The sequence below is a fragment of the Athene cunicularia genome, assembly GCF_003259725.1.
Source record: "Athene cunicularia isolate RWA chromosome 7 unlocalized genomic scaffold, athCun1 chr7_part1, whole genome shotgun sequence".
NCBI classification, from domain to species: Eukaryota; Metazoa; Chordata; class Aves; order Strigiformes; family Strigidae; genus Athene; species Athene cunicularia.
Window position 1 is genome coordinate 32,651,120 of NW_020799107.1, and position 20,759 is coordinate 32,671,878.

Genomic DNA, 20,759 nt, shown 5'->3' on the forward strand with positions numbered 1-20,759 from the left:
AACATGCACGTACCAAACTTGTTCAAGTTTATCCTATTTTTACTATCCTGATTATAGTAGTCACTTTGATCCCAATCTATAAACTGATGTTGCTAATGAAGTCCCTTTTAATGCTAGTTGTACTTTTCAGCTGTATTAGCTAACTTTTTCATACAAGCGCAGATCTTTCTATGTTCATAAATCCTTTTTTTTTTTTTTTTTTAGTTTATTGAAGACAAAAACATTATCGCTTCTATTTTTTGATTGTAGATGCATGCAAACTCATATCATGTTATTTTGGGTAAGAGATCAGATGAACTTATCCCTAGTTCCTTTTTGGTATCAAGAACATCATCATCAAGGTTTCCTAGTGAGCAGATCTGTACTGGTGCATAAGAAATAAAGTTTCAAAGGAGATTAGGTCCAGGGGGAAATGTGAAGGTGACAGAGTTTTATGGCTCAGTTTAGTTAGCATCAATTAGAATTAAAAGAAGAAACAGCACAGAGCTGGAAACAGTTTTCTGAAAACCTGAGATCAGAATATATTTTTTCCTAAATGTTTAGCAAGCAGTTGAGCTAAATAGATGACAACAAAGGTAAATATGATTTAAAAATATTTTTTTGGGTCTGATTAAGTATCCTTTCTCCCCTTAGTTGTTTTGGCTCCGCTATTTTACCATTTCCAACTGTTCACAGCCATAAAGAGGTTATGGAGGGGAGGATGAATAACAAAATCTGAATTATTAATGAAGATTTTCATATTATGATTAGTTATTACAATTTTTTTTAGTTTTTTGTGTGTGTGGTCTTTTTATTTTTTTTTTTTTTAAGAAGATTTCTTTTCAGGTCACCTTTAAAACTTTCTAGAAGTTAGTGTGTCTTATATGTATCTTACAGCTCTTTGAAACTGCTTTGTGACAAGAAAAGGAAGTGAGCTCTTTTAATAATGGCATGTTATTAAAATACTAATGATTTTGCTGTTTAAAAGTGAGCTTTAATGATTGTAACACTCCTCTTTGATCAGCAGAAAATGGTGACTAATCTGAGAAGGGAAAAAAAAAAATAAAAAAATTTCAGACTCAAAGATCTCTCCCAAGCCTTGTGGCTGCTATAAAAGCTCAGAGACAAGACAGTACAGAGAGAATAAAAAAAGCAGCAGACAGTAAGTGTAGATATTTTATTTTTACACTGAAAGGCTCCCTTGTCTAATTAACAATGAAGCAAATAAAGAAAAACATATACTGGTTCGACCTCCTCTACTATTTGCATTCCTGCTCTCTTCCGCCCCTGTAAGAAACTTGATCTCCTCATCGACAGCGAATTCCTTGAGTTCCCTTTTCCTTGTTCGAGAAATCACTCAAAATCCAACTGCCATTTATCGTGCTGTCAGGGCATTCTGCCAGGTCAGAGCGAAGACTTTTTTATTTCTCTCTGCCTACCCAAGCAACCCCTCGGGCATCAGGCTGTCTCCAGCCACTGTCTAAGAAGAGGCATGAAGCAAAAGGCAACGCCTCTCACAGCCCCGACACAGGGACACAGGACAACTACACGGGAGAAAGTGCTCAAATCAAATTATATCTAATTAAAAAACAAAAAGAAACCCCCTCCCTAAACAACTAGGAGTTTAAAATAAAGACACTGTTCATACTCTAAGGTGGCTATGTGCCAAGTGCTGGCAGTGCCACCCAGTCTCCTCCTCATGGTGTCCCAGAGTGGCACCTCTCTCTCGCCCTCTGAAAGGGAAGGGGGATCTACAGGAAAGCCAAAATGCCTCCCAGAGCAGCCCAGGACCCTGCTTTACTCTGCACATGTGTTTTGTACCTACCCATTTACCTGATTCTGTGCTCAACTCAAGGCAAATAGAAGGTAAATGCAAACTCTCTTTATTGTGGATAAAACATAGAGCATTAATGATTTGGGGTTTTTGCAAGATATAGGTACGGAAAAGATAAGAAACTTCCATAAATTTGATGCAGAAAGGTCTCTCTTCACTCCCTCATCAGCTGACTTGCTCTTTTCTGGCTATTACAGGTTTCATAATACAGGTTTTCAGGGTTGGCCTCAGGCTCTGTCTAGCCAGACGCTACATGAAAGACTTTACCCAAAAGTTTCTCTTAGCTGTTTTCCTATGATCCCACCAAGTAGGATAGCTCTTACTGTCTTACAAGTCTTCCCATGCTGACAAACAGGTTGAATTGTCAGCCCAAAATTAATTCTATTTATATCTTCCGAGGAAAAAAAAAAAAAAAAAAAAAAAAAAAATTTTTTTCTTTTTGACCATGGATTGTTTTCCATCCTCTGGCCTGTTTTTTCATACTCCAGGCACCATCTCCTGTGCATAGCTCTCTAGCAAGGAAAACTTTTGATTCAATGCTGTGTAAAACCTTCTCCATTCCCTTGGCTTTTGAGTGTGAACTGCTCAGTGGACCTTACACTACATTTCAATCTGTCCCATAAACGCAAACTTCCCGGGAGGATAATCAGGCACAGCTTGAGTAAGAATATACGCTACAGCAGCTAATTGCTCTGGACGATAACAGGGTTCACAACTTCTTCCTCTTCTGCTTATCGAAATTATTTCAGAAGTTGAATACATTTACAAGTAAAAAGAAAATCTTTAAAAGGCAGAAACAACTGTTTATTGTGATTTTCCTATATCTTCTCTTAAATATTGTATTGTAAAGCTGCTGCTCAACACTGCCCTTATACAGAAGGGTGTATTTCAAAATGTTATCTTACCCCTTGCTTTCTCCTGTTTTCTGAAACTCTAGACTGAAGGAAATTTCCTTACTGTGTTTCAAAAATATCATTATGTACTTTTAATTATTATTATTTTCACACCGTAGCTTCGATTTTAGCCACAGAAAAATCTGTGCTTAGAATCCTCAGAATGGAAGAGGAAGTTAATGGAATAATATTTTTATATTTTTCCTTGGAACTAATTTAACAGAATCACAGAATCATTCAGGTTGGAAAAGACCCTTGGGATCATTGAGTCCAACAACCCTTAAGATTAAGATTTCTGAGATGAGGAAGGGGAAAAATATTAATAATTCTTCCCTTGTTTCCCTTGTTCACCTTTGTGGATCAGAAAGGTATCAACTGATTGCTATGGCTGACTCAAAATGCAACGGAAAGATGATTTTTTTTTTTTTTTTTTTTTTTTTACTTAATATTACCAAGAAATAGTACATAACACCATAACACATTAATAGATGTTGTTCTTCTCACATCAGCATATCACAATCTCTTCCTCTATGCATTTACAAATAATGTGTGGAAGAAATAAGCAGAATTTGTGGGGTTTTTAAGTTCTACAACATAACAGACGGAAAAGCCGATTAAAAGATTTATTCAAATATTTACATGACAAACACTGTTGCAGTATTAAAGCGTGAGCTCGCTCCTTTTATAAATGTCTTTAGCAGTGAGGTTTTTCTCCCCACTGTTACCATGTAGTTACAAGTTTCGATGACTTCAGCCTCCAATTGGGCATCCTCTCCAATTCTTCTCTCCCTTCTCCTCTTCTCCCCCTCCAGCATGCCTTGCCTTTAGCGATTCATGTAGGAGGTCTAACCCATTTCCTCACTCCCAGTACTTCTCTATACTGCTCCGCGCATCCTCCCACACGCCAGCTTTGCTCTGCACATCCTCTTTGTGATCTCACCAGATGCAACCTTTCTCTACACATCTCCTTATGTCTGGAACAGTTTTGCAAGTGGGCGCTAGATCAATATCCTCTGCATTTCAAAAGCTCTCCTTAAAATTCATCTTATCCCATAAGCCTATGCCATATAGAAGATAATTATGATCAGCATCCCAAAGAGCATCTGAATTGCACATTTCTGGAAACAGGACTAGCCCTGAGCCAACAGCTCTATCTGCTATTCCTGCCTTTCTACATTTCTTGGCATTCCCAAAGAAACTGAAAAGTGGGTCCGAGGAGAAATTAAGACACTGATATTCATATTACTCTATTTATGGTAGATGTCTAAGCAGTATCACAGAAGTCTAAGCAATATCACAGAATCGTCTAGGTTGAAAAAGACCTTGAAGCTCCTTCAGTCCAACCATGAACCTCACCCTGACCATTCCCAACTACACCAGGTCCCTCAGTGCTGGGTCAACCCGATTCTTAAACCCCTCCAGGGATGGGGACTCCACCACCTCCCTGGGCAGCTCATTCCAATGCCCAACAACCCCTTCTGGAAGGAAATACTTCCTAATATCCAGTCTAAACCTTCCCTGGAACAACTTGAGGCCATTCCCTCTTGTCCTACTGCTTATTACTTGGCTCCAGAGACTCATCCCCCCTCTCTGCACCGTCCTGGCAGGGAGCTGTAGAGGGCGATGAGGTCTCCCCTCAGCCTCCTCTTCTCCAGACTGAACCCCCCCAGTTCCCTCAGCCACTCCCCAGCAGACCTGTGCTCCAGACCCTGCCCCAGCTCCGCTGCCCTTCTCTGGCCACGCTTGAGTTATTCAATGTCCTTTTTGTAGTGAGGGGCCCACAACTGAACACAGGAATCAAGGTGCGGCCTCACCAGTGCCGAGTACAGGGGTCAGATCCCTTCCCTGTCCCTGCTGGCCACACTATTGCTGACACAAGCCAGGATGCCATTGCCCTCCTTGGCCACCTGGGCACAGTGCTGGCTCCTGGTCAGCCGGCTGTCAATCAACACCCCCAGGTCCCTCTCTGACTGGCATGATCAGGACTGAATATTTCAAGTGCTTCTGTTGGGAGGGAACTGCACTATCTCCACACTTCAACGCATTTTCTCTTTGTAAAATGGCACTATACATTCTCTGTTGACACTGTGGTGCAGAGAAAGGCAACAATTTACCTTGAACAGTGGAGGTAATTAAGTATACATACTTACAGTATAAATATGTAGATGTACACAGTTAGCAGTGCATTCTACAATATTAATTCCTAATGTTCCTGAACACATCCAACTACCAGATAACTGAAACAACGTGCATTTTATGCTCCCGATGAAATACAAGGGGGTGCAGAGTCACAAAAAAAAACCAAAAAAAAACAAAAAACAAAAAAAACCACCAAAAAAAGCTTTGTCTGTAGACATTTAGCTCGTTTGTTGCAGAGCTGGGAGAGAACCGAAATTTCATCTATCTTCTTGTGAGTTTTAAATGTGTTACCTTCCCTATCATATATGTACGGTGATCAAAGGCTCATGAATATGCACACTGATTGCCAAACTAGCTGGAATCCTTTAAAAAAAGCCATTCCTCACGAGTACAGCAGACCTCCACTGAAGATTGTAGCTAGAGATAAAATCATTCAAACTTGGCTTCTATTTGTTTCACGTGACAGTCATCATGACCACCATCAAATTTACACCAATTTCAGAGACCAGTTTAAAGTAATAGCTTCTGTTTTTTGAGCACTGAAGAAAATTCCCATATTAAAATACATATGGAGACAAACATCATACTTCAAAGGCATTTGATGGATAATACAGTATTGCAAAACAATTTGTTCTCCTTCTCTGTTTCTCATTCCCATTAGCATTGTTCTAGCTTTTTCATGTTTCACTGGCAAGTCTGGACTCAGTGGAAGCGCACTGGTAACGGCCTCCCTTAACACAGGGCTGATACTTACACTGTGATACTCATAACTAAAAATCAGTTGACATAACAGGTGAGTATTAGTACTGCAAAACATCTAACTGGGTAAATTATTAGTTCATTGTTTGGGGCGGGGGAAAATTATTCAGGTGGGCATCCATTAGACATGGTCTGGACTAACCAAGAAATGAAACGCAGTTCAGATTGATAGAAGTGCTGAAATCCGTAACCAAAGTAACATGCTTAGATTAGAAACATAACAAACTTGCTTGTTCAAGAGCTTTTTAAATAGCAGAATCTTTCTTCTCTCAATTTATAGTTTGGTTTTAGAAGAATAACAAACGTTCCTTCATTCGTTGTATGATATGAAATAAGCTTAGTGGCTCAAGTTCCATTCTAAGCTCATGGAAGAGTTTATAAACCCGTCACCACTAAACACTTAACAAAACTCATAGGCACAGAGATGTAAAATTACTCACACACAAAATATATTCTTGAGCACAGCGAGAGGAACCATTCATTCAGAATTAAGAAAGTTTCCACTGGTGCTTTGGTTGTTTTACTGATTAAATGCAGAATTTCTGGTTCTTGAAACAATTAAATGTGTAACAGCATAGACGTGAACATGTAAGAAGAGCAGGGCTTGATCCTGTCCTCCTACAGGAAGTTTCTCATAGACATCAAGGCTTGTGATCAAGCTCTGAATGCCTTAGGATAGGAAACGATCTTCTCTGGATGAGCTTGAAGAACACTGGGGCCAATGAACATGCCATGATAGCAAGACGTTACAGAAGCAAATACCTTATAATTAATTTCATTTAATACCTTAATAGTTAATTCTTACAGGAGCTACAACCTTCCAGGACAGTCTGGATATCATATTTGAATACAAAACCCCACCAAAAATATGATTTATAATCATATGCTTACAGTGTAGAAACATAACTGTCTTAAGAAGCTACCGAGCACACACTTCTATGCAAGTCATTCATTGCTCAACGTGCAACATTAGTATGGATGTTTTTGTGATTCCTTAAATAAAATAAAAACCAGAAAGTCACACAGACAACAATATCATGCTAATACTTTGACCCAGAAATGTCTCAACGGTTATCAGCATGAAAGAGTAAAAAGAAAGCAAAAAAGATAAAAAGAAAAAAAGGAATTAAACATTTTTAAGTAGCCAGAATGCTTTTTGGTTATCTGTTTGCATGCTATACCCAAATACAGTCACAAATAAAGAGAACTAATAAGTAAGTTGGGGCTTTTCAGTTAAAATGTATGTTAAATACCCGATTAACAGAACAACATCTATAGGTAATTAATAAAATTTCTAAAGCCAGTAAAGAAGTAACTAGTGAAATGTGAAATATGTATTCTGAGAAAATTTTACATCCAGTTTCTCCATCACGAAATAAATTGGTATTGTTATATGAAGAATCATGCTGTGAAATACCATAATCACTTCTGGTCTTTCCTACAGGCCAGCGCTTACATCTGCACTAAACCAGACACTATTACTCTTGTATATGGCACTGAAAAGGGCCACTATCTGAATAAGAATGGTTTGTAGCTAGCAGATAACCAACAAAGGAAAAACAGCCTCCCTTTTTCCGTTCCATCCCTCCTCACAGAATGGAAGGGTTGGGTACAGTTTCTACATCCCTGACAGATAAGATTAGCTAATGACAAGCTTTGGATTCATCTAGTAAATCCAGCTAAGAATATACAACCCAATGTATAGAAAAAAGGCCACCGTTGGCAAATTTGAAAGCTTCAATTTCTTTCAGATCAGAACTTGCAGAAAATCAATTTATCCATGAATTTTTATTTTTCTTTTAAAACAACTCTGCAGTCGGATCAAGTCAAGCTTACCATCTGCTGCAGATAGAAATACAGCTATATTCAAGAATTACATTACAAAACTTCTTTGTAAACTTTACATGCAAGCTGTTCTTGTCAGAATTAAAGCCATTGTGATAATGCATCTTAATATTCAATCAGGATTTAAATAAAGAGTGACAAAAGTCCACATATGGATGACAAGCTGTTCTACAGTAAATATTTTTGTATTTATTGAGAAGGGGCTTATGGCAGTTTAGGACATATTCCGCAAGGCATTTTGGTCTTAAACTGCTTATGGATTAATAAAACTGATAAAATCCCTGTTTTAAAATCCTCACCAAAAAACAAAATACTTTTTTAAATTAACTTGATCCTATTCCTATTCAGTTATGCTTTTACTTCATCATTTGCTTGAAAAATTTTCCCAGCTGGTGGCTGTTATAGAATGGAAGACTTTTAGTACCCTGTGTTTTAAGCAAGGCTTTATTCCCAAGTGACAATGAATGTATCTATGGAAGAGAAAAAGTAAACACAATGCAATTTTACCATTATAGCCAAATCTCTAAAGTAGAGTAAAAATTCTTCAACTTTTTTATATAATTAAACTTGTTAAAGCCATTTTCAATATTCCTGCAGCTGAGGGATACAGTATAAAAAAAAAAACCTCAAAAGTTCCTTTTGAGAAATATAAAATCCAAAAGAACAGAGGCAAAAGAAGACCTTATGACAAGTAGGGATAAAATTGCTTTTTCATTTTCGATTCCATTTTGAGAAGCTACAAGGCACATGTTGAAATTAATATAGTTAACTACTTGCTACAAGTTCATTCCACGTTATTATTTTTTTATAACAACTATGCAAGTAACTCAATTTGGCAATGGCAACATAATTTTTCAAACACCTGAATGAAACAGATATACTATATGCAGTCACAGACAAGCACGCATCATAGAGAATAAATCCTAATGCAGATAAATAATCTTACCCTGATGTTGGATCAAGAGCTATGGCCTTAGGGTTATTAAGATCCAGCTCGATGAGGGTAATGCACACTGATCCATTCTGGTTGCAAACAAAGATCCTGTCACTGACATGATCCACAAAGTAAAAATTTCCGGTGATCCAGTCAATTGCTATTTGCTGTATATCTGCCAAGAAAAAAAAAAAAAAAAAAAAAAAAAAAAGCTCAGAAGTGCAATTGTACTACAAGTAACTGAACTTCTAGCTGCTTCATCAAGCAGATGCTCTACTCAGTTAAAGAGCTTGAGATTTTTTTTACACATAGTATATATAATAAGGAATCCAATTCTTTACACACAAATATTGTTTGGAGATAATTTTTTCTTTTTAGTACAAATGTCTGATTGCAACTCGAAGGGCATATGTTTATAGTTCTCTTAAATATTTTAAAGTTTGTCATTATTAAATTTTTTATGGAATATTCAGAGCAACACCACTGAATGATGGTGTGTTCATGAAACAGAGATCTGAAACGCTGACGACGGCAGATGGCAGGGGGAAAGCAGCCTCTGAGGCTACTCCAGTGCTCAAGTTTGTGTGCTAGGATGTCTGTTACACCGTGGGGATGCTACACGGATAAAGTTTATAAAAGCCTATTAGTTATGTTTGAAAGGGACTAAAACCAGATGATAAATACTTCACAGAAATTCAAAAACCATGTGTGTAAATATGCATGTCTATAACCACTCTACGTAATCGCAGACACATGTGCACATGCATTCATTTTCATTTGAATTACTTTTTTTTTTTCGTAGTTCTGAGAAATCTGGATGCTGCCAGATTTCCGATTCATCTGCCACAACAAGAAGCTCTAAAGTAACTGTCTATGTGATATTTATACAGAGATGTTTCTTAACAACGACACTGGGAGTTCTCCATCTCGGGATGCTATAGTAACTTCCCAGATACCTAACACAACTGTTTAAAACAGTCGGTTCTTTTTCTCGGGGGATCCTGGAACCGCTTTTTTTAAACGTGTTCTAAATCCTGCATTTTTCTTGGAAGTCAACCTACCTCTCCATATGTCCATGTCTTACTGTTACAGTAGGCAGAAGTATAAAGAAGCACAAAGAACATAACTATCAGTTTAATTTAACTAAGATACCTTTACTTCCTATTCTTTCTGACAGTACTATATTGATACTACCCTGTTATAGAATTAGTTATTCTTAAATTAACAATAACTCAATTACTATAATGGTATTTCCTGTTAAATGTTTTCAATGTTAAATATTAATGATTTTTTAAATTTCAAATATATATATATATTCATCGTATTACTGTGGTTCCAAAATACTGCTAACATAATTGCAATTCTTTCATGATGAGAGAAGCCAGATGTGATAAAATATCCTTTTACTTTCAGTTTTCTGTATTTCTATCACCCTTCCGAAGTTGAATTTCTAAGGATTTTTTCCATACTCCAAAAAGGCTATGTTGCTACCATCACATACCTGCTGCACTAGAGAATATAAAATAAACTCAATTCAAGAAAAAAAAACCCAACAACCTGTAGTCGTTAAGTTTCTGGCAATATCTGACAGCTTATGGGTCATGCATTTGCTAAATACTTAAAGCAGATATGGAGACTCATGTGTTGTCCTTCAATGTGCAGGTAACATAAACAAGATTTACTCAATAAAATATCAGGAATAGCTACCAGCTGTATTCCATCTCAGCCATCCCATTACACAGTTCACTGCTGTCTCTTCTAGCTCAGATTTCTCCCCTTCCACTATTCATTTTCCTTTTAATTCAAAGCGAGTATTATGCCTCTTCCCTTCTGATAGCTCCTATTACAAAGATCTGCTGAGCCAGAATAAAGAAATGCTCCATTTAGTCCAGGCTCCAACCTCCAGAGGAGGCCAATGTCAGACGCACTACCAGGCATATGCAAGCACTAACAGATTTTAGACAATAGGGAGGAAAAGGATTTTTCTTCCTTGTCCAAACAAAATATAGGTCATGTTTTCAAAAATATCAGAAAAACTCCATCTCTCTGGAAATCAGGAATAGATTAAACATTTTCAATGTGTCTGCTTTCCATTTTCAGGAGTTGGATTCATGGAATTAAAGGTTTAAGGCTCACTGATTCAATGAGACTTTTGAAAATTGGACATAGGATTCCCTGTAAGAGAAGCGTTTCTGAAAATATTTATAAAGAATGAAAGTTACAAAAGGGATTCAATTTTAAATATTGAAATATTTGTGGAAATTAAACTAGCAATTACATTCCTGCAGGGAGAGCTCTTGGAAGTTTGCTATACCTTGGGAAGTGGTGGAAAAGGAATAAGCCCTTCTGGAGGAGGGTGCCGTTTTCTTGTTAACCTGTGGGAAAAGTACCTACTTTTATGTAAACGTGATATATACCTACAAGGCACGTCACACCCCGATTTTGAGATCTATTAACATAAAGATACACACATTTATGAAATGTTTGCTCTGTTCTTTCCTTAGTTGTTCATTAACACTTCACAAGAAATGGCACTGAACATTTTTATTTTTTTTAATAGGGAAAACAAGGATAATTAATTGAAGGTGCATCCGGAAAACGAGGATAATTGAAGGTGCATTTGCCACAGATAGTTAAAACTGTGGTTGCTCAGCAGTCCAGGAAAGTGTGACATCCAGAAGCGATTTCCTACCATAACCTTTGTCTCAAAGACTACAGAAAGCAGTGTTAGCTGTTAACACCTATTCACCCGATTTCCCTTCCCCAGCAGGTCTCTGGGAAGGGCAGGGAGGGACCAGCAGCACAGGCTGTTTCAGAGACTTGGGCTCATTAGGACTGCACTCCTTGTGAAGCTGTTCATTAGGAAGCGTGCTATGCTTAAAGACTTAATCATAGAATTCTGGGAAAAGCAGCACGTTAATTCACATTTTTCTTCAGAAGCCCACTGCCTGAAATGGAGATGTCCTACTACACAAAGAACACTTTTCTCCAAAAAGAGACCTTCTGGGGCAGCACATCATCACAATACATCGTAATACATCCATCGTAATTAACCCAGACACCCAGCCCACAGTAGCATTTGCATTTAACAGTCACAAACACGCTGTGTATCGTTGATAAAATGATCAGGTTTGGGTTTCGTCTTCTTTGTACCGTGCACTCTGAAGTGAACCGAACACATCCACATTCACATAAGTAGTTTATAAAAAAACATCCATGTCCAGTCCCCCATAAAATTATATTCTACATGAAAAATCCACTTGGTTAGCAGATAAAAGTTTTTATGAATCAAAACTTTTAATCTCTATGGTTTAGCTAGCAGCTATGCATTAAGCTGCTTTGAATGGCTCTCCAGTTATCACACGAGTTGAATGCACTGTATACGATAAAGTTTTGGTTGCACTGGGGACTTTTAAAATATATATACAGCTTCTTCTACTCAGGAAGTAACTGAATTCATTTCATGCCTATTTCTGGATTCATATATTAAAACTCAGTATATGCAGATGTCTAGTCCACTCACATCTTTAAAGTAATTAACCTTTTCTTTCTTTCATTCACACAGTTTCAGAAGTCTCTCTAAAAAAAAAAGGTCTCCCCCTGACATTTTCTATATATTATGAGCAATCTTGTATATATATTTTTGAGGGTTTTTCCTATATTAATAACAGTTTCCCTGGAGCATTTCTGCCAAATGTGATCATCCTTCCTTTATTACTTTCTAAAAACTAGGATTTCCTCTTAAGGACTTCATAAAGAATAGTTAAGACATTGTATAGTCTAAATTCTACTCTAGTTAATGACAGTATGTAGACCGTAGGAACTAGAAAGAAGTCTGGATAGAGGTATGCTTTTTCTATTTTTTTTTAAACACACAAATATTACTATACCTTCAGAGAAAAATAGCACTTTTATATGAGGGTGGCTAAATCTTCAAAGGGTACTGGGAATATATGTCTGATGTCATAAATTTAGTTTATGAAAATCAGAGCCATACTGAATGACTGTCTCCTTCCACTGTAATTTTCAAACATGTATCTTGTACTGTATGCACTATTACAGCTATTTCAATTTCAAATCCAGACTTGCACAAGAAACCTTCAGTTAACAGAAGAGAGGGAAAGGCAGCACCACATCCTTGTATTTATACTACTGTAGCAACAGGATTCGGCACACGTAATGCCTATTAAAATCAATATTATTTTAGCAGATTTAATTTTTTCCAGATGTTGAAACAAGACTAGAAACAGAAAAATTAGCAAGCTTTCTACATTTATACACTTAAATAAAAGCATCCCTCATTTTTAATGTGAGAAATAATCAAAGCAAACTACTCGGTGGAGCTCATAGGAGTTGGAAGCCTTTTTTAGAAACTTTTGAGTGAACTGGGGAATGATTTTGGATAAAATATAATTAAAATTAAAAAATGCTCATTGCACTCTCCATATGCTTCTGCTTAATAATGAAAGAGATAGACAACTCTTCTCTATTTTAAGGGAAAGAATTTAGCTTCTACTGTTTTACATGCTTAAAATTGTCCTTGCTCTGAACATGGCTGCAATGAGGACTGCCTAAAGGGACATGAAAACCTACTCAAGACTCAAGGTGCAACAATTTAATTGGCAGTTAATATGGGAAATAAGAACCATGATTCATTCTGTCTCTTTGAGCATAGTTTTGGGCTGTTTTTTTCTCTACAGATGTATATATATATAGCAATTTAGTACTGACTTCTTGCTTGAATTTTCCTAAAATTAATGTATGTATTTGAAAAGCTTAAAAATAATCTTTATTATTGTCACAAAATTGGTTTTCTTTGCAAAAGTTTATCTTAAAGGAAGAGTTATTTTGATAAAATAATCCCTAATTTGATAAAATAAACCCAAAGAGATTTTTAAAAAAGCACTATTTTTTCTTCCATAACCCATATACATTTCTTTTGAATGAATGTAACATCCATACTGCCACACATGAAATTGATGCCGTATTCTGGGCTTGCTTGGGGGAGATGAGAGAAGGGGAAGTGGTTTAAAACTGGTGGTTTTATCTTCAATAAAAGAGCCTGGCTGGGCAGGTATCCTGCCTCCCCATGCACGCAGCCTCAAAACCACAGTGCAGGGAGGGACGTGTTTGCTACTCCTACTGCAGCAAAACACCAAGCTTTTATTTTATAGAAATCTTTCTGAGCCTTGTCACAGGTAGTCAGGTCTGCTAAGAGTCCCTTGTTTAATTTATTCTATTATACAAGCACGGTGGTTTTGAGAATTGTGCAACAGTTGTTTGGACGGTTGGCCATATGCTAAGGGAATAAATGCTTCGCAGAAGCAAGGGAGGATCGCTGTAATAAAACTTTCAGGAGCTTAACATTTCTGTAATGAGCATCCTAACACATGGAAGATGTCAGGATAGTCCCCAGTGGTAGTGCAATATAGGAGTGCAAGGCAGTGCTGCTCCACTGCCTCGTGCCAGGAATCGTCACCTTCTGGGTCCCCTTCCCCAAAGGCCAGGACAAGAGATCTGCAGGTCTCCTAGGTGGGCTCACACCCCCCCTTCCTCTACAACCCGTTACTTATGTCATAACTGTTTTATAAACCGGCCCCAAGGAAGAGTTTGCTTCGCTTCCTTGCCTAAGGAAGCATCTCCTGCTTCCTGCTGAGTCAAAAGAAGCGAGACAGAAACAAAGATAAAACCCCACGATTAATCTGTACGCCTATACCACGAAAATTAGATAGCATCAATAATAAGTAATAACGGGACAACATATTAAAAGAGATAAAATTATGTATTTATAAGGCAACAAACAAATTTTACTCCAAAAAAACAACAGCAAGCAACTTTGAGGAAGGCTTTTTGCCTCTGATTAAAAAGATAAGTTTTCTTTTTACCTCCACATGCGTAAAAAGACAAGACAAACAGCAGCAAGCCTTTCTTTTTCTAAAATAGCCCGTAATGGTGAGACCTGGTAAACAGTAGTTAAATCACGCATAAATGACAGGGTGTGAAATCCTGCAGAAGCACTGCCTTTGCCGTGCCTCTCTCCTGACAGTAATGTTCCTAATTAGCAGCCCAGACAACCTTATACTGACACCGTGGCTTGGGAAAGTTAAGCTGGAAGACATTTTTCTGTGCCCCTTCTACTGACAGCAATTTCCTATCGTTACGTCTGCAATGCCATTTACAAAATATGATTTTTATTAAAAATGTCACCAATCAATAAGATAGACACACTGGTGTCTAAACTTCTAACAGCCGTGTCCTGAGTAATTATTGCATATGTTTAAAAATGAAAAAATCAAATGAAAAGTATCCACCTATCTTTTTCAAATGACTCATCCTCAAATATGTAATTCCTTTGAATTAAATCAGCCTTCTCAGATACTGTTTTGTAAAGAGTATAATGCAAAATCTAAACCATACTCAATTTAAATAAGCATATTAAAGCATCCAGACTTCAAGCTTCTCAAAAGAAAAGAAAACTTTACCTCTTGTTTGCTGAATAACATAATTTAAATTTCAATAAATTGGGTTACTGTCGAAAATAGAGCTGGTATTCTTCCAACCCTACAGGATATTAGAAGATACTGCTTTAAAAACCAATAAACGTGAACATTTCAACAATAGCAGTTTCCCCAAAAATATGAGCCTAATCTAAATATTATGAATACTTAATGAAAGCATCCTGATAGCTCGCGAAGCCATCTAGTCTCTCAGAGACGTGGTCTATCCACTCATTCAGAGATTCAAGCATTCAGCTTCCACCTGGGCTTAGACGAGAACTCTTTTAGGCATTTATGCCTTATGGCCATTTCTCTTTCTGTTTAAAATCAGACTTTTTACGCTTCTACTGGATGCAGCCCACTTACCAAGAAGAGAAGATCTAACACCTGAACCACATGATTCTGGAGTTTTTAAGATGAGCAGTTCTATAGCTTTCAAAAGACAAAAGTGACACAGTCTGGCCTACGAGATCCCTCACATCTATAAATTAGTATCTGAGCACTAATGACAAGATACAGTCCTAAAAACCAGTTTTGAGGCCTCTTAAGCAGTACAGCAGAAAGCCATGTAAGTTTGCTGCTCAGCTCAAAATATAATTTTAGCTCACCTGGTGGCTCTGTTCTACCCATGCCTTGCAATGCAACAGTCCCGTTGTACACTTCTATTTCTACAGAAGCGAGGCATTTTCTTTTTTTTTTTTTTTTTTTTTTTTTTTTGGCTTAGTGTATTGGGCCACTACGAGGCATGTTACTACAGATGGAAGACAGGCAACGGAGTGTTATTAAGACAGATATGCTATAGTACATACGGAGAGGTAGAACATTGAGCTGGTACTGAGAGAGAAATGCAGGTTTAACAATAAACTTCTTCCTCCCATTGGGAACCTTGGGATCTACAGAACAATAACCACAAAACCTCACATCTTCCTCTTCTAACAAATCCCTCTGTTTGCAGAGCATTCACAGGAAATATGATGATAGCAGACCCCAGGTATGCTTGGGTCTCTGCCTTTGCCAGGAATTTTAAAGCAGGGTAGCAAAATCTGCTCCTAATTTTTTTAGCCTGTTTCTTCTTTTATTTGCGTTACAGAATGATTTTGCCACACAATGCATCAAGTTTCCGGAATGAATAAAATGAGTGAAATTTTCTATTACTGGGTCGAGTCACCAGATTAAACAAGTAAGGAAATGTGCGAAACAATGAAATAAGGGCGTTATGAATGGCCCTATCTTTTAATCCTGAGTGTTAAGTTTTTTTTATAAAGCCTGAATTTTCTGACCATCAATCTCACGTCAGAAACAAGCAAGAATAGTTGAAAACCATAATGTTTCTAATTTCTGCATTACTGAGTTTCAAATACATCGCCCAGTGATTGTAAACTTGTAATGGGGTCCCAGTAGCCTACATACATGCTGAACAATAAAGACAGATTTATAGAGGTGCATAGCTATAACAGACGCTTTTTTTATTTTTTTTAACTGCACATTCAAAAGCTTCTTATAAATCTGCCGAGACTGTAAATCAAACCCAGTTATTTACTTCAAAGCAGTTAAGTCATCCACTGTTAAAATTAAAGCATAATTCAGCTGCAACAGGCATCCCATCAAGCACGTGGACTAAGAGAACTGCTGGGGGGAAAACAGCGTGGCTACATTAGGCTGTAACACTTGCCTTGTTTAACCACCCTCCATCAAAGGCAGAAGTGTACAACCTTCCACCTTCCTAGGACTGCCTGCTGCACGTATTATGAACTTCATAAACCATCGCGGCACAAAAATAAGGCCGCTTAAACATTTTCCCATAAAGATGCTAAGCAGTAGATTATTACAAATTTTAAAGATATGCCAGTAAAATACGGAGTTACTTCTGCACTACAAAGCGTTTAAGGAAAATGACTTCCAGAGAAAGTTTGAACAGTTTAATACCAGAGGTAGGCAACAGTGCTTTAAGGAATGCTTTTGGGGGGATAACACAGAAGTAAATTATCTTTGTTAGCTCCTACAGAAAGGATTAGGGAATAAACTCGTATTGTACATTTTTTGCAGAAGGTGTCTTGTGTTCACAGGATCTGGAGTATGCTGTAGTTTCTTGCAGGTAAAATGCAGGTTATAATTCTGTAAGATAATTTCATTTTGAGCCCACTAATGTTGCTATTAGCAATATATAGTCTAGACAATATGAATATGCAGTATATGACATGACCTAAGAAACATAAATCAATGTTTCTTTTCCCCAAAGGGCATCATTCGATTCAATTTTAATCAGAAAGTAATACTGACCATAGAATATTTCACTCAAATATATAGATATTTTTATATTAGACACAAAAGACTTTAACTTAATCTCAAACATGTTAGGGGAAAAGGAGAAGACATTAGTCTTTTCCCAAAAAAATTTCTGCTAAAAAAGATTTTATTAAAAAAAACTTGCTTATAAATCAAATCTGTATAAGGAGTCCACAGCTTGAGAACTGTGACTTAGAGAATAGTGGAAAAATTTAAAATATTTTCAATTATAAAAATATAACCTGCACAGTTGGCAAATATATACCTAATTGTTCCACATAATAGCTCTGAAACAAAACCATATCATGTACATTATTAGATGAGATAGCCTCTTTTTTTAGGGTTGGTAAGGAAAGAAAAAGAAATTGCTTGCTATACTCAAGGACATTAAGCTATTTTCTTAATCTTTTTCCCTCCCTCTAACGGAGGGGTCACTGTCACCACCTGATGCCATCAGCATTCTTGTATTTCTGCAAACCACTCAACCCCGTTGTACAGCACCCACCAATGTCTCTTGCCTCACCATACAGTGTGAGCAAAACAAAGAATTAAAACCCTTCATGTCTACAAATGCTGACTGTCAACTGTCTGTAACAAATGCATACTCATGTAATCATTACCTCATCCTCTCTTTCATCCTAGCTGTCCTTTTATTCTTTTTTCTCATCCATTTATTACATCTTCTCAATATTGAAATAGTAATCTTTGAGGATAAGACTTATTTATTATATGTGACCTGACCAACAAAGCAGACAACTGCCCAGACTTAAAATATAGGCACTTTGATACAATGATTAAAAAAAAAATAAAAAATAAAAAATAAAATTTTTTTCTTGCTGTTATTTCCAGTAATTTCCAGTAATGCAAGAAATAAAAATAAAACATGGGTTTAGAGCTATGCATTAATTATTTTTCTATCCATTTTCAATCAGACATCAGGACACTGCTTTATTTTGGTATATTTATTTCTATCATCATCACTATAGTGGTGGGCTCCAAGTATTGGTCTACCTGAGCATTATCTTAAAATGGAATACCACCACAGATTCCATTAAAAAGTCTCCCAAACCACTCAAATAGCTGTTGCTTCCAGTAATGTGGCTCAAACTCAGTGCTCTTGTATTTGCAGAACTTGAACTTTACTTTCAGAAAGCTTCCAGCCCTTTCCAAAACTAGCCACTTCAGAAAGATATGAGACCATAATCCCACCTCTTCTCAGCCACAGAAGTCTTGTGTACTTTGTGCTGACTACCTTGTGTATCCCCTATCATTTTAGCATTTCAGGTTTTAAAGCTCACAGCATCCCTGTGCCATATGGAAATACTGTTATTCTCATTTTACAATTAGAAGGGAAAAGACAAGATTACTTGCTAAATGTCATCCTGTAAGTCTCGGGAAAACAGTGGTCTCCCGACTACCAGCATATTGCCTTTCTTCTTATATCACTCTGCTTTTCATGTAAACAATAAAATGAATTTGTCCCAACACTTGCAAAGAAATACCGAGGAGAGACATGAATACGCATCCCTCCTCCAGGTGCCCTCTTGCAAGGTTTGCTCTCGTCTCCACGTCGCCGTATTTTTTGCCTGCCCTAATGTTAAATTACTTCTGCTATGAGTGATCCCACAGGCAGCAAGACGCACGGTGTGAACGCTCTCAGTGGTCAAGAGCAGAGCAGGAGCAGGGCACCGGGTGCTGCCCAGGGTCTGCCTTCACCTTGCCCAGCACCCGCAGGCAGCAGCCGCCTCTGCCTTGCACCAGGCTCTCCGGACCATTTGACAGTTCATGCAGAAGCGCATTTCAATTCTTTTCAGAGCAGATATCTTCAAATATATATTTTTCCTCAGTTGGCTTTATGAAAGAATAATTGCCTGTCCAACTGTATGTTTGCAAATGGGAAAAAAAAATCCTCCAAAACTCAAACTGCGACCAATTATTTGGGAAGATACAGAACACAAATTACAGCGCATTCAGAGACTGTTATATGTTTTCCCACTACTTCATCTTACTTGAGTTGCCTTTTCCCAATGGGTTTGTTTCTGAAGCTAATGCAGTGGTAATGACAATTTAAAACAAATCTGAATTTTGCAACCAGTTGAACAGACTCAATGACTAACCAACATATCTTCCAGAGAGTCTTACGATGAAAATACATAGAAGAGAAACAGCACTGGGTTTTTTTTAAACACATTATACTTATCTCCTTAGACATAAATATAGAAATACTCCCCCATATTAAAAAAATGGAAGCACATACTTAAGTAAAATAGCAACAAACGACACACAAGCCCAAAAATTGCCAAAAAGAGCAAGTCTCTGGAACTGCACATCATGGCATGTACCGCCGCACACCCCTCAGTCAGCTCATCGGTTTTGCTTACACAGTGTGACAGAGGTTTTTAGCAATTACACACACAAAGACTATCCAAACTTTATCGTCAGGTCAAGAACTGCCATGGCGAATGCCAAACCCAACTCATCAAACCACAGCGGGTTTGTGACATGTTGATAAAACGCAGGTCTTCAGCTTTGCACAGACCAACCCTTTTGCATATTCTGTCCTCTTCTAGTTGAATTACTTGCAATGATTCAAAACCTTTTTTTTTTTTTTTCCAGAACTGAGAAATTCATATATCTTAAGTCTGACTTTTGCTAAAGTGATTTACTGCACTTAAAAGATTTGTTACATGTAATTTTTCACTTCTAGAATAAGTGCTTCACTAAAATCACCATTAAAAATTTTGAAGCAAAACTAAGATTTTATTTAACTGAAAAATAGTGAGGATAGGATTTGTTCTTCCGTTTTATTTATTTTATAATGCTGACATGATCCATAAGGCATCTCAAATTCTCCAAAGCTGAAGTCAAAAGAAAGTTTTAAAGCCCATTTGTTTCATTCTAAGTAGAAATCCATAATGTAAATTTTGTGGATTGAGAAGACAAAATATTTCTATCAACTGAAGATAATACTTTTTGAGCTAGTCATTGCTTCTATCATTCAAAGAAGTTAAAACCTGAAAAAAAGCAATCATATATTAAATCCCTCAAATCAGATGGTGGTTTTAATTTGTCATGTCCACCACAGTGTCAATCACAGTTTTATCAAATTTTGCAAACATGCAATTCCTCTTTCTCTAAGAGCTCCTGATAAAGTACTAAGTAAAGAGCAAGACCTTTATTTTATTCTGACATGTACAAACTCTTTGGTGTGTCTCCATCACAGACAGAAACACCCAGGCTGAGAAGAGCGCAGAAACCCAACTAGCCCAGAGTCTGAAGCGCTATAGCTTAGATAAATTCCTAAAACAGTGACAAAGACGCTGCAACTGTTTATTTTATCAGATGGGTAGCTCCTGATTTCAGATTTACTTGGATCAATGCCATCTCTTATTCATTTATGAGAAGCATGATCTTTAATTACCCTTTTCCCTGTAGCAGTGCAAAGCACTAGATCAGCATATGAGTTGCAAAACACAACCATTAGTAAAGGCCACGAGCTAGATCAGAATTTGCAATATGTGTGTCTTTATTCTAATACTCTTTATTCCATAAGATATGTAAGCAGAGTTTTTCTCCCTGATGCTTCCCCCAAA

General features: G+C 37.2%; 1 protein-coding gene across 1 annotated transcript in view; it reads right to left on the reverse strand.

Annotated features, from left to right (window-relative positions):
- Positions 1 to 20,759, reverse strand: part of LRP1B (LDL receptor related protein 1B) — a 568,332-nt gene that overhangs the window by 332,387 nt on the left and 215,186 nt on the right. Inside the window, exon 7 of the mRNA XM_026852527.1 lies at positions 8,396 to 8,558. Within this exon, the coding sequence (XP_026708328.1) occupies positions 8,396 to 8,558 (163 nt within the window). The remainder of the gene's footprint in view (positions 1 to 8,395; positions 8,559 to 20,759) is intronic.